Source organism: Castor canadensis, chromosome 11 (genome assembly GCF_047511655.1).
Source record: "Castor canadensis chromosome 11, mCasCan1.hap1v2, whole genome shotgun sequence".
Lineage (NCBI taxonomy): Eukaryota > Metazoa > Chordata > Mammalia > Rodentia > Castoridae > Castor > Castor canadensis.
Window position 1 is genome coordinate 106,506,389 of NC_133396.1, and position 12,800 is coordinate 106,519,188.

Here is a 12,800-nt window from a genome sequence, read left to right on the forward strand (position 1 = left end):
CAGATTCACGGAGGCCAGGAGGAAAGGGCACAGATTCAAAAAGGTGGGTGAACCCAAGCAGCATAGACACATAGAAACTCAGATACATCACAATTGAAATTTGGAGAACTAAGGACCAAAACCAAACCAAACCAAACCCAAATAAAACAAAAAAGCTTTGAAAGCAGTCAGAGAGAAGCAACAAGCAATACCTAGCCTATAAGGGAAATAATTTAAATAGCTGTATTTTTCGTAATCAACCACGGAGGCCAGGAGGAAAGGGCACAGTATTTCTCCAGGGCTGAACAAAGAGTGGAGAGGAAAAATATCCTTTAGGAATGAAGGGGAAATGAAGACTCTCTCCCATGAAGGAAAACTAGAGTCTGTCACCAGAAGAGCTGCCCAGAACAGCCGAAGGAAGTCCTCTGAACAGGAAATGAGACAAGGAGGAACCTTATATCCTCAAAAGAAAAAAAAGAAATGCTAAGAAAAAAATGGGCATATAAACAGGCTTTCCTTCTCTTCCTGAGTTTTCTATATTGTATGACAGGTGAAACAAAAATTACTAACACTTTCTGATATAATTCTAAACACACATAAGAAAATCTTTAGTTTCAATTACAATTATAAATAGGGAAAGAGTAAAGGGATGTAAGGTTTTTATACTTCAACTTTTTAAAACGAACAGGATTATGTTTTAGTGTTTTGTTACTTTTTTTGTGTGTGGGGAACTGCAGTTTGAAATCAGGATTTTGTGCTTACTGGGTAGGCACTCTATCACTTGGGCCATGCTGACAGTGCTTCTGCTTTAGTCATTTTTCAAATAGGGTCTCACTTTTATGCCTGGGTAGAAGTCCTACTTACACTTCCTGTGTAGCTGGGGTGATAGTCACACACCAACAAGTCTGGATTTTCTTTATATGGATGAGATGGGGTCTTGCTGTCTGCCCAGACTGTCCTTGTATCACAATGCTCCTCCCTGTATCCGCCTCCCAAGTAGCTAGGATCACAGGCACGAACCACCTATCCAGCTAGGATTATGCTTTTACAATGTAATATCCAAAGCCACCACTTAAAAAGACATACAAAGAGATACACTTTAAAACACTAAGAATACATGAAAATGGAATCCTAAAACCGGTCCAAAGTAAGCCTAAGGAAAACAGAAACAAAAACCAGAGAACAAAAAATGGAATAGTCTGTATCTAGACTGTATCAATGTCAATATCCTTGCTGTGATACTGTTTTGTAAGATGTTGTAACTGAGGAAAACTGGGTAAAGAGTACACGTCATCTCTATTCCCTGCATCTGCTTGTGAAATGAGGATTATCTCAAATTAAAACACTCCTACCTTGTCAGCAGAATGGGTAGTGGGCTGGATTTGAATCACTAGCCAAAGTCGGCTGAGCCCTTTCCTGATCTTCTCTTATATTATTAACATATTCTCCTTGTTTCTGAAAGGCTTTAATTTACAATCTTTTATGTTAATTTTCAAAAAGGAGAAGGTCTCAGCCTAACATGGTAGCAGACACCTGTAATCCCAGCACTTGGGAAGTTAAAGCAGGAGGATCTAGACTTCTATGCCAGCCTGTGCTCCTCAATAAGACCATGTGGGAAGCCATGGGTAAGGGGAAGAGAGGGAGACTTTCTTGGTTCCGAGAGGGTTATTTAGAGAGTTATTTTTTGGTTTTAACTTTTTGTTTTGTTTTGAAATAAACAGGCTAGTTTCAAACTCCTAGACTCAAGCAACCTTTCTGCCATGGCTTCCCAAACTGCTAGGACTACAGGCATGCACCTCCACATCCAGCTAAGAGAAGGTCTTTAATTCACCCATCTTGTGAGGGTGGAAGGGAACTGGGATTTTAACTCAGGGTTTCACTCTTGCAAAGCAGGAGTTCTACCACTGGAACCACACCTCTCGTTCACTTTACTCTAGTAATTTTGGAGAAGGGGTCTCACGAACTATTTGCCCAGGCTAGCCTTGAACTTCAGTCCTCCCAATCTCAGCCTCCCAAGTAGCCAGGATTACAGTCATGAGCCACTGGTACCCAGGTCATCTTTTCTTTCTCAGCTATCACTTTTTGCCTTGACAAATTGTAACCTCCTCTGAAATGCTAACAACATTCTTCTATGATTTTTTCCTAAAAGTTTTTAAGCTTTCTCTCTCACATTTAGGTCTATATTCCATCTAGAATTCAGTTTTGTACATGAGCTAACATAAGGATAGGACTTATTTTTGCTTATTTTTCTGTATTGGTTTGTCTCTGATCAATTTATTGAGATGACATCTTTTCTCCAACTCTACCCAAATAATAAGTGGTTTCAGCATGCCCCTGAGCCTCTTTTAAAGTGCTCTATTCTATTTTATTGTCAAACTGTCTATCCTCAGGCCAGTCCTACAGTGTCTTCTAATAAGGCAAGGTCTCTCATCTTCCTTTTCAGGAAGCAGTGTCTTAAATATTCCTGAGGCTTTTGGTCTTCCACATACATTTTAGAATCAGCTTATTCTTTTCCTGATAAAACTGTGGGAATTCTGATTGGAACTGTCTGGGCAATATTACTCAACTCCTACTTCATCTCCTCAACCATGACATAAAATGCTTTTGGCCTATTTACCTGTTCCTTAAAAACTTTCAACAAAATTCAATTATTTTCCCCATATAACCCATGCTTACCTCTTGTTGGATTTATTACTAGTGATCTTATTTTCTTTTCAAATGCTCTTGTTAAATGACAAGTTTTTTTAAATTATTTTTTGTTGTTTGTTCATGGTAAATAGAAATAAGTGGGTTCTGGTATATTTGATCTTACATATTGAGCTATCTTGTTAACTGTTATAGGTATTTCTAATAATTTGCAGATTTCATTTTTTCTAAGCAAAGAAACATTGTCCACTGTCCATAAATAATGACAGATTTCTTTCCTTTATTTTTCTCATCATATTGAAAACTAAAACTTCCAGTATGTAATGAACAGAAATGATGATGGTAAGCATCCTTGTCTTGTTTCTATACTTAAAAAAAGAACACTTCTGGGTTGGTCATGGTGGCATACAGTTGTAATTCCAGCTACTCAGAGGCAGAGACGGAAGAACTGTGGTTCAAGGGCCAGCCCTAGGCAAAGTTAGCTAGAGAAAAACAAACTAAAATTAAAAGGATATGGGGCATGACTCAAGTAGTAGAGTGTTTGCTAGCAATCAACCAGCAGTGAGTTCAACGTCAAGGACCACTGGAAAAAAAAGATGACGTAAAATTTGCACATAAAACAATATGAACCTAGCCTTTTCTTTGTGATGAGATTATAAGCTATGATTCAATTGCTTTAAAATTATAGGACTTCTTACACCAGCTGGGAGCCTGTTGTGGCACACACTCATGATTCAAGAACTAGGGATGCAGATACAGGAACATCATGAGTCTAAGGCCAGCCTGGTCTACAAAGAAATACCTTGTCTCAAAAAAAAGAAAAGAAAGAAACAACAACAAAACCCAATATACTAGGCTGGGTGTTAAATATCCAGTAGCAGATCATTTGCCTAGCACGCTCAAGGTCCTGGGTTCAAGCCCTAGCACTTTCAAATAAAAGATTTAATTATAAAAATCTAAAGAGATAAGGTTTAAGAAATATGTCCATTTTTTTCTGAGTTTTCAGAATTCTTGTTATAGTATTTTTTATTTTAATCTCTACTAGACCTATGGTTATGATCTTTTTAAATTGATATTAATTTGCATCCCTTTCTCCTTTTTTATTGCTATTTTATTACTTTTTTTTTTTGGTGGTACTGGGGTTTGAACTCAGGGCCTCACACATGTTACACAGGCACTCTACCATTTGAGTCATATCTCCAAGCCCTTTTTGAATTGGGTATTTTCAAGATGGGGGGGGGTCTCTCAAACTATTTGCCCAGGCTGGATTTGAACTGCAGTCCTCCTGATCTCTGCCCCCTGAGTAGTTAGGATTACACACGTAAGCCACTGGCACCTGGAATGTTACTCTTTTTAAAGGATAAATTTTGGCTTTATTGATTCCTTGTGTTAAAGCATTATTTTTAAATTTTTCAATAACATCTGCTCTCTATTTGGTTTATTTTTACCTTTTAATCTACTTTTTTAATCAGCTCATTAGTTTTCAACCTTCTTTGCTAATTTAAGATTGAATCTTTTCTCCTAAGTATTCCTTTCACTCTACCACAAAACTTTCCATACCATCCTTATTGTTCAGTTTTAAGTATTTTAAAACTCTTGTTATGATTTTTGCTCTTTGATCCATATGGTGTTTTCCTGGGATTCTATGTTCATCTTTTGGTGACTTCTTTCTAATAGAAAAGCCTTGGAAATGCCCCTAGGAAACCACATCCGGCCCAAAGTGAGACCCAGGACACTACCCTAGTTCTTGGTTCTGCCATGGAGGAACTTAACTCTTCATCCCAAACACCTCTGAAACTGAACAAAATATGTGAAGTAGCCATGTCCAGCACAAAACTAACAATAATAGTTGGCAGAGGGTGGATGGCAGAAGGCAATTTTCCCAAGGAAAGGAGAGTACATGGGCTCCACGTTCACTCTGGCCTTTTGCCTGGGTACTTTTTTCCGAACCACAGCAAAGGGAAACAGAATCCAAGCAGAAAGTGGCAGTCTCATTGAGCTGCAAAAACAGAAGTTTAGGTGACAGGAAATCTGTGGAACAGAGTTCCAGAGAGGAAGTAGCCACAGAGAAGTCCCAGGAATCTAGGGGCTCATCTCCTTGGCTGAATCCCAAACAGTTCAAATACAGGGTACATTCTGGGAGGCCTGAAGAACAGATGCTGTCAGGAGGGAGCCATAGAGAACTACATACTGGGGGATTCACAGTACTGGGGAGACAATGGTTTTCCCAGAAGGGAGAGACCTTGGTAAGCACCCCAAAGGCTCACCTGAGACCCTAGAAAAGTCATGCTGCAGGAAAAAGGCCTTTGCTCAAGAGAAAAGCTCAGCTGGGTGCAGAAGGCTCACTCTGATAATCCTAGTTAGTAAGGAAGCAGAGATCAGGAGGAGGGCAGTTTGAAGCCAGCCCTGTGCAAATGGCTTGTGAGGCCCTATCTCAAAAAAACTCATCACAAAAAAGGCCTGGCAGAGTGGTTCAAATGGTAGAGTACTTGCCTAGCAAGCATGAGGTCCTGAGTTCAAACTCTAGTGCTGCTAAAAAAAGAGTAAGGCTCAAATCCTCACAATGATAAAAAACCCAATCCTTAATAGGATAAAAGACATGCTACTAATTTAATCTTTGCTAGAAAAAATTCAACACTATTATATAACACTATATAAAATCTCCATGATATCACATCTACAATGTGCAACATACACAAAAATTACTGTATTTGTAAAGAAATCTGAAATTTTTTACCTATAATCAGGGGTATATAGCAAGAGCAGCAGATTCACAAATGACCCAGATGCTGGTATTAGCAAAAAAATGATTTCATAATAGTTATCATAAACACGTTAAAGAATCTAGAAGAGACAAAACGGGTGGAAAGATGGAAGATTTCAGGAAAGAAATGGGAAAATAGAATCAAATGGGGGTTGAAAAGTGTATTAGCTTTAAATAAAAAATTCTTTGGATGGATAAGAGCAGATTGCACACAGCAATAGCAAGGATTTGTGAATTCCAGGATAGGTCGGTATGGAAGCATGGAAAAGCCTGTGGTCACATGTACACTGAGCCCACTAACAGGGCTGTGTGGATCTTAGGAGGCTCAGAAAACACTTTCAGAATAGGGAGAGGACTGCATTCAACTAGGGGTTGGGGTTTCACAAGATATGACCTAGTGAGAAAAGGGCAAGGGAGTAATGGGGTTTGGACTAAGATAGTTATAGACCATAGAATCTAGGCTAAGGAAGAAGTGAGAAAATACAGAGAAGACTAAATAGTTAAAAAATAATAATAATAATGGGAGGAGTCAAGTGCTGGTGGCTCACACCTATAAGCCTAGCTACTGAGGAGGCAGAGATCAGGAGGATTGCAGTTTAAAGCCAGCCCGAGCAAATAGTTCCGTGAGATTCTATCTCAAAAAAACCCTTGGCAAAAAAGAAAAAAAAAATTTTTTAAATGGGCTGGTGGAGTGGCTTAAGGTGTAGGCCCTGAGTTCAAGCCCCAGTACAGCCAAAAAAAAAAAAAAAAAAATGGAGGAGGTCCCTGGACTTAGGGTTCCAATGTATGCCAATGTGTCAACTACTGGACTGGGACCTCTGGAGCTACACTATTCAAAATTTGGTCCCAGGACCAGTAGCCCTGAGCTGGAGCAAATTCTCAGACCCTCACCCCAGACATCCTGAATCAGATTCTCTGGGGATAGGGCTGATGTTTGTTCAGTTTTTTTGAGACAAGGTCTTGCTATTGTAGCCCAGGCTGGTCTAGAACTCCCAATCCTCCTGCTTCAGCCTCCCCAGTGCTGAAGCAAGCTGTTTTAACGAACTGCTCAGAGGCTTCTGATGCTTGTTAAAATTTGAGAACCTCTTTTCTAGAGAAAGGAGCTTCATAGATAAGGATACAGCATACCCTTAAAATGGGTATTTTGGAGATGCTTGGTTATTAGCAATAATAAGGTCTGTAGTACAGTGAGGGAAATGAGGGAACTGAGACAAACTAGAAGAAAAGACCATGAAAAATATAATAGTCTGTGTTGTAAGTGGCTGGACTCTTAGAGTCATCCACATGGACACTGAATCTCAGAGATGATCAGAGAGAAAGTGAGCTAGACATTGCTGTTTTCTGTGATGCAAGGGCTTAACAGACAGAATAGTAGATGACTGTAGTAAGAAAGCGAGTGAATGGTATAATCTGACAGTCTCCCTTCTTAAGAGCAGAGTTTGAAGAGAAAGGATGAGAAGCAGTTTGGATCTAGCAAGAGAAGCCACTTTAGACAGTCTTGTAATTCCAACCCATTTCTCCACCTACCTCCAACTTCTCCAGCTTTGAGGCTGACCTTGGTAGCTGCCTGTCAATATGCATTCTCTCCTTGTTGACAGAACCCAAAGCTTAAAACAATGTGCCTGTCTTTAAAGACCATATCTGCAGCTTCTATGCACAGGAAGCCGGGGCTTACAGTACTACCCAATGGAACACAAGCACAGCAGTGTCGGGCTTCTGAAGATGTACCTTGGGAGTGGACAAGGGACCTTTTCACCCTTGCTTCTCCCCTTTTCCCAGCCTGGAAACCTGATAACACGATGAGGACCCCACACCAACCCTGGTCTCCCTATCTTCTGACTTCTTCCACCAGAAAGAAAAGCAGATAGCGAACAGGTTTAAGCCATTGCATCCTGATTTCCGTAAGTAGAACCAGGTCAACCCCTAACACTTCAGGCTTTGAAACAGAATCACTGGCTGAGGGCTCATCCCTCCATACTGAAAATGGGCCAATTTTCTGAGGGAAGCTCCTGGAAGTCAGTAATGGACCTCCCCTTCTCTGCTCACTCTAGGCACTGCCCTCCCACTCACCTCCCCCCATACCTCATATTTGGCAATGTTTGTTTCCTGCCAGGAGGGACCAGATTTTATCCACTTTTGTCTTACACCTCACACCAGCAGTCACAACAGGCTGTGCAAACAGACACACAATTAATGTTTGCCATAGTAAACAAGCAAAAACCTGAATTTCAATATTCCAGGTTGAAAAGGCATGAATGAACTGCCTCATTACCCTTTTTGTCCTTGAAAATTCCAAGTTTTCGGCACCCAATCTTGCTCCTGACTGTCAAAAGCCATGAAAGTTCCCTAAATTCATCCAAGCCCTCCTTCCTCCACAGTGAAACTGGATGGGAGGATGATGAGAGAACTGAAAAAAAGCCTGTCAAGCTCTGAGGAGTGAAAACCAGGTGACCAGGGCATGGAGAGACCAAAACACCTACCGAGAGCTCCTGGGGCCACTTGGCCACACTGGGGGTCCTCTTGGGGAGACTTTTGTTTATATTCACGAACAATTTTCTCCTGTGGAAGAGCTTACCATTCAGCTCCTGGATCGCAAGCGCCACCTTCTCCACAGAGCCCAAATCTACAAATGCAAAGCTGAAAAGGAAGGTGAGAGAGGGCAGCTCTGAGTTGGGCTCAAGAGCAGACTAGAGCTGCAGGGTGGCACGAGGCCTGAGCTGCAGAAGTCTCCTGTCCTTTCTCTGCAGCAACTGGACGGGATGCTCCAAAGACACAGACAGGCCAGACTCATATCCAAACTCAGGACTATGCTTGGTCTCTGGGAACCAGAAGAAAGGAGCTGACTCTATCACTATACATGGTATGGCTATGGGTTTCTTTAAAACTCCTGCCCCACTTTTACTGCCCTGAAAATAAGAAAGGAAAAATAGGACTAGGTCCACTTTTCAGGGCCAACTAAGTCTGAGGGTGGCATAATCACCTATCACAAATCAGGAAACAGAGCAAGGACACAGCAGAAATAAACCCCAGTCTCAGGACTTCTGAATAAGAGTTATATAGAGAAGACAGAATTGGCTGCTGAGCCAGAGGGTTAAATATGGAAAGGGGGGGTTTCCCAGATGTTACTCTGCCAAATCAGTGGGTGTGGACCTGGGAGCTGCTGGGCTAGCCCACAACATCAGTGCATCAGCAAAATGGGCAGAGGAAAGGAGCTGCTTCCCAAAGCAAACAAAGGAAGAACACTCATTACCATTTGCAGCCACTCTGGATTCTGCAGACGTGGAGAGGATTGTAATCCTTTAGAAGGTAGAGAATTTCTTCCTACAACAGCAGGGGTTTAAAGGGAAAGACAGCTGGTGACATAACTTACAAGCAGTGCCTGAGGTCTTAGGTCCCCAACCTGCTAATGGATGCTCAGTTGAATATGTACTTAATGACAATCTATTCTGTGCTGTGTGTGCTGGATTTTGTGCTAAGTTCTGCCAACACAGAAACAGACAAGAACAGCTCAGTGGTTGGGTGGGGATAAGACGATCTACCCATGAACAGACCATTTCATCACAGGACGATAAATTCCATGACAAGGAAGTACAGACATCCAATGCTATGGAAACACACAGGATGGGTACTGAACACAAATCTGGAGGGACAGAGCTTTCACCCTCTGCAGCATCCTTCTCCATCGCAGCCTGGCCTCTTCAGCTCAGGGATGTGGTCTCTGTGCCATTCTCCACTCCTTTCTGGGTCTGCCTTCAGGCTGCCTCCCATAAGGGAGCCCCAGTCCTCATACTTCCCAACCTGCTTTTTTGAGATAATGTTTCTGCTACTCTGATGTCCTTTGGAGCTACACCCTATTCTTTTTTCTGCCAAACTTATAGAAAGCAGTCTCCACCTAATGTCTGTTTCCTCCCCGCCCACTCCCTCCTGACTGCTAGCAGTTGGCTTCTGTTCCCACCTTGTTGAAGGTGCTTCCCTGAAGGTCACAGGTGCTGCCCAGTGCCCACTGTGATGGTTCTCAGGCCACAGCAACTTCAATTCCTACCACCTTGACTCTTCCACCTTCCTTAGCTCCCCACCAGCACGCTACAGTTGTGAAACTTCACAGCCATAATGAAAACTCATTCTTCCCAGGAAAACCCAGATTTAGGATAATGTATATTTATACCATCTTCTTTTAAAAGCAGATTTCAACAATCTAAAGTCACTTCGTTGGTAGAGGAAAACAGAAATGTATTATGTATAACTCTTTTTTCTTGGGCTTCATGTTTATATTGCATTTAAATTCAAATTTTCTGATTTGCTTTACTTTTAAATATTTAATGTTTATTATACACGAATTTACAACATGCTGAGCAACAAGCAACTTGTGAGAATGAGCACTATGTGCTTAGCACTTTCAGTTTATGAAGTATTTTCATATACCTTATTCTATTTGGTCTTCATAGCCACCTTGTGAAATGTACATTATTACTGTCCTCACCACAGAGGCATAAAAGTAAGGACCAGAGAGATTAAGTGGCTTCCCTAAGATTACAATTAGAATTTTCATTCAGGGCTTCTAACTTCAAATCCTACTTTCTCTCCATTATGTCATGCAAAACCGTAAGTTTGCCAGATATGGTGGTGCATGCCTACAAGCCCAGCACTTGGGAGATGGAGGCAGGAGGACTGTGAGTTTGAGGCTAGTCTGGTCTACATGTTGAGACCCTGTCTCAAATAAAACAAAAACAAAAAAATGATTCTTATAGTTTTGTCTCAAGTTTTACCATTATTAAAATAAAATAAAAAACGAGTATTTTCGCTACTTTGTTTAGCAGGCATCAGGAAACTACAATGTAGGGCCAAATCCAGCCTAATCTTTTTAGAATTAATAAAGTGTCATTGAAACAGTCAAGCACATTTACTTTTACTCTACACTGGCAGAGCTGAGTATTTGCAACAGAAGCACACGACATTCAAAGCATAAAATATTGACTATCTGTAGCTGGGTGCTGGTGGCTCACACCTGTAATCTTAGCTACTCAGGAGGCAGAGATTAGGATAGAAGCTGGAAGCCAGCCCCAGGCAAATAGTATCCGAGACCCTATCTCAGAAAAAAAAAAAAACACCACAAAAAAAGGGTGGTGCAGTGGCTCAAGTGGTAAGAACACCAGCACTGCAAGCATGAGGCCCTGAGTTCAAATCCCAGTGCCACACACACACACACACACACAAAATGTTTTTGCTACTTGTAATGGAGATGGCTGAGGCCAGCTCCAGCCTTGGGCAGAAGCGTGAGATCCTACCTGAAAAATAAACTGAAGTAAAAAGGACTAGGGGCTTGGCTCAAGGGGTAGAACACCTGCCTAGCAAGCCTGAGGCATTGAGTTTAAGCCCCAGTACCATGAAAGAAAAAAAGAAAGAAAAAAATTGTTATCTTTTACAGCAAATTTGCCAACCCTTGTTCTCTAACAATAGTTCCCAGTTCTGACTGCAGTCAAGATTCAGTTGTGAAGTTCCTTTTTTTTCTTTTTTAGCTACTAATATGATGCCTCCCATTCTCCTCCCTTCTTCTTTCCCCCCTCCCCCCCTGCCACCCCTGCAGATAAGCAAAATCAGAAAGAAGAGTTTGGGACTAAAGCATCGATACATTATAAAAGCTCCCCAGATATTAATATACAGCCAAAGTCAAAAACTCCTGTTCCATGACATCTAGCAGATTTGGGAAGCACATTTTCAGAAAATGTGCTGTGTGTCAGAGAAGAATCCTCCTCTATTCCCCAACACACATACATATACCAAAAAAGAAAAACCCTCGAAAAATTCCAGTCACAGTTATCAGTGTGGGTATCCCAAAAGCAGACACTATTGTTGATAGTTATCATTAGGAATCCCTCAACTCTGAAGGCAGGCCCTAACTGACATTTTCTGTTATGCTCCTTAATAGTTTAATTTTTTAATTGATTATAGATTTGACAGAAGGCTTGGCAAATTAAGCTAAAATTGCTTCATGCCCCATAGGGACTCATTTACATCTCATTTTAAATAATGAAAATAACTTATTAGGATTTTTTAATTATAAAAACATTAATGCTTATTGTAGAAATATAAAAAATGCAGAGAAGCAAAACAGAAGTATCATCCATTATTCTACCTACAAAATATGAGCAAGGCACATCTCCTATGAAGATCATGGCTACTGCTGTACCTTCTTGCTTCATAACCTGTTTCATGTAACAATACATCCTTTTTAGTCAATCACCACCAACTATAATGAGTAAGGGATCTATAGCCTGCTGTTAATTATAGCACTTGCATTTATGAGCCACTGGCTTTGTGCCAGACAGGTGGGAGGTTACTGTGGTTACCTGTGTACTAAATCATCTCGCACCCATCAGATCAGCAACAATTTATGCTAGAAAACATCAAGCCTTGGTGGGAGTGCAAGCCATACCAGCCTCCTGGTCAAGCTGTGTGTACTGTGTGGCCTGAGGTGGTATATCTAAGACAGGCTCTAGACACACACATATGCACACAGACACATGCACAAGCAACTTCACCAAAACTGTTTGAAGTAGCAAAAACTGGACAATGTATGTCTGAACCATGTGAAACTGAGGCTTTTGCAGGCAAAAAAAAGTAGTCCAAAATTCAGTAACTTCATATGGTACAAGCAAAGCCTTGAAATGTCTACTGGTAAGTAAACACACAGTGCTAGAATATTGTAAAACTAACCAGAGCTGCATGGGCCAACAGGAATGTGTGGGGTTTTGTTTGCTCGTTTTCTTTTTGGTGGAACCGGGTTTAAACACAGGGCTTTGAGCTTGCAAAGCAGAGACTCTACCGTATGAGCCACACCTCCAGTCCATTTTGCTCTTATTTCGGAGATGGGGGGTCTCAAGAACTATTTTCCCAAACTGGCCTTGAACCACAATCCTTTCAATCTCAGCCTCCCAAGTAGCTAAAATTACAGGCATGAGCCACCAGCACCTGGCTTGAATATGTTTTAAATTTTGTGGAAAAATAAAAACAAGCCACAGGCAGGAGCACATAGAGAACAGAAGCTACAACACCCTCATCTCAGCACCCTGTTTGCTAGAGCATACGCTAGCCCTTGTCATTGCCAATGATCATGGCCACCCTTGATGGCAACTTCAAACCCTGCCTTTTTTCTTTTTCTTTTGGTGTTGATCAGGGCCTTGTGCTGGCTTGGCAAGCACTCTACCACTTGAACCATGCCTCCGGCATGTTTTTTTTATGTTGGATATTTTTGAGATATTACGCCTGGACCGAAATCCTATTTGTGCTTCCCTGCATAGCTGGGATGACAGGTGCACAACACCACGCCCAGCTTTTTATTGTTTGAGATGGGGTCTTACTAACCTTTTACCTAGGTTGGCCTTGCTCTCCCTCCACCTCTCGAGTAGCTGGG

General features: G+C 41.4%; 1 protein-coding gene across 1 annotated transcript in view; it reads right to left on the bottom strand.

Annotated features, from left to right (window-relative positions):
- Positions 1-12,800, bottom strand: part of Tdrd10 (tudor domain containing 10) — a 35,454-nt gene that overhangs the window by 9,851 nt on the left and 12,803 nt on the right. The window contains exons 3-4 of the mRNA XM_020166139.1: positions 8,640-8,710; positions 7,870-8,026 (exon numbers count right to left, since the gene is read on the bottom strand). Coding sequence (XP_020021728.1) covers positions 7,870-8,026; positions 8,640-8,710 — 228 coding nt within the window. The remainder of the gene's footprint in view (positions 1-7,869; positions 8,027-8,639; positions 8,711-12,800) is intronic.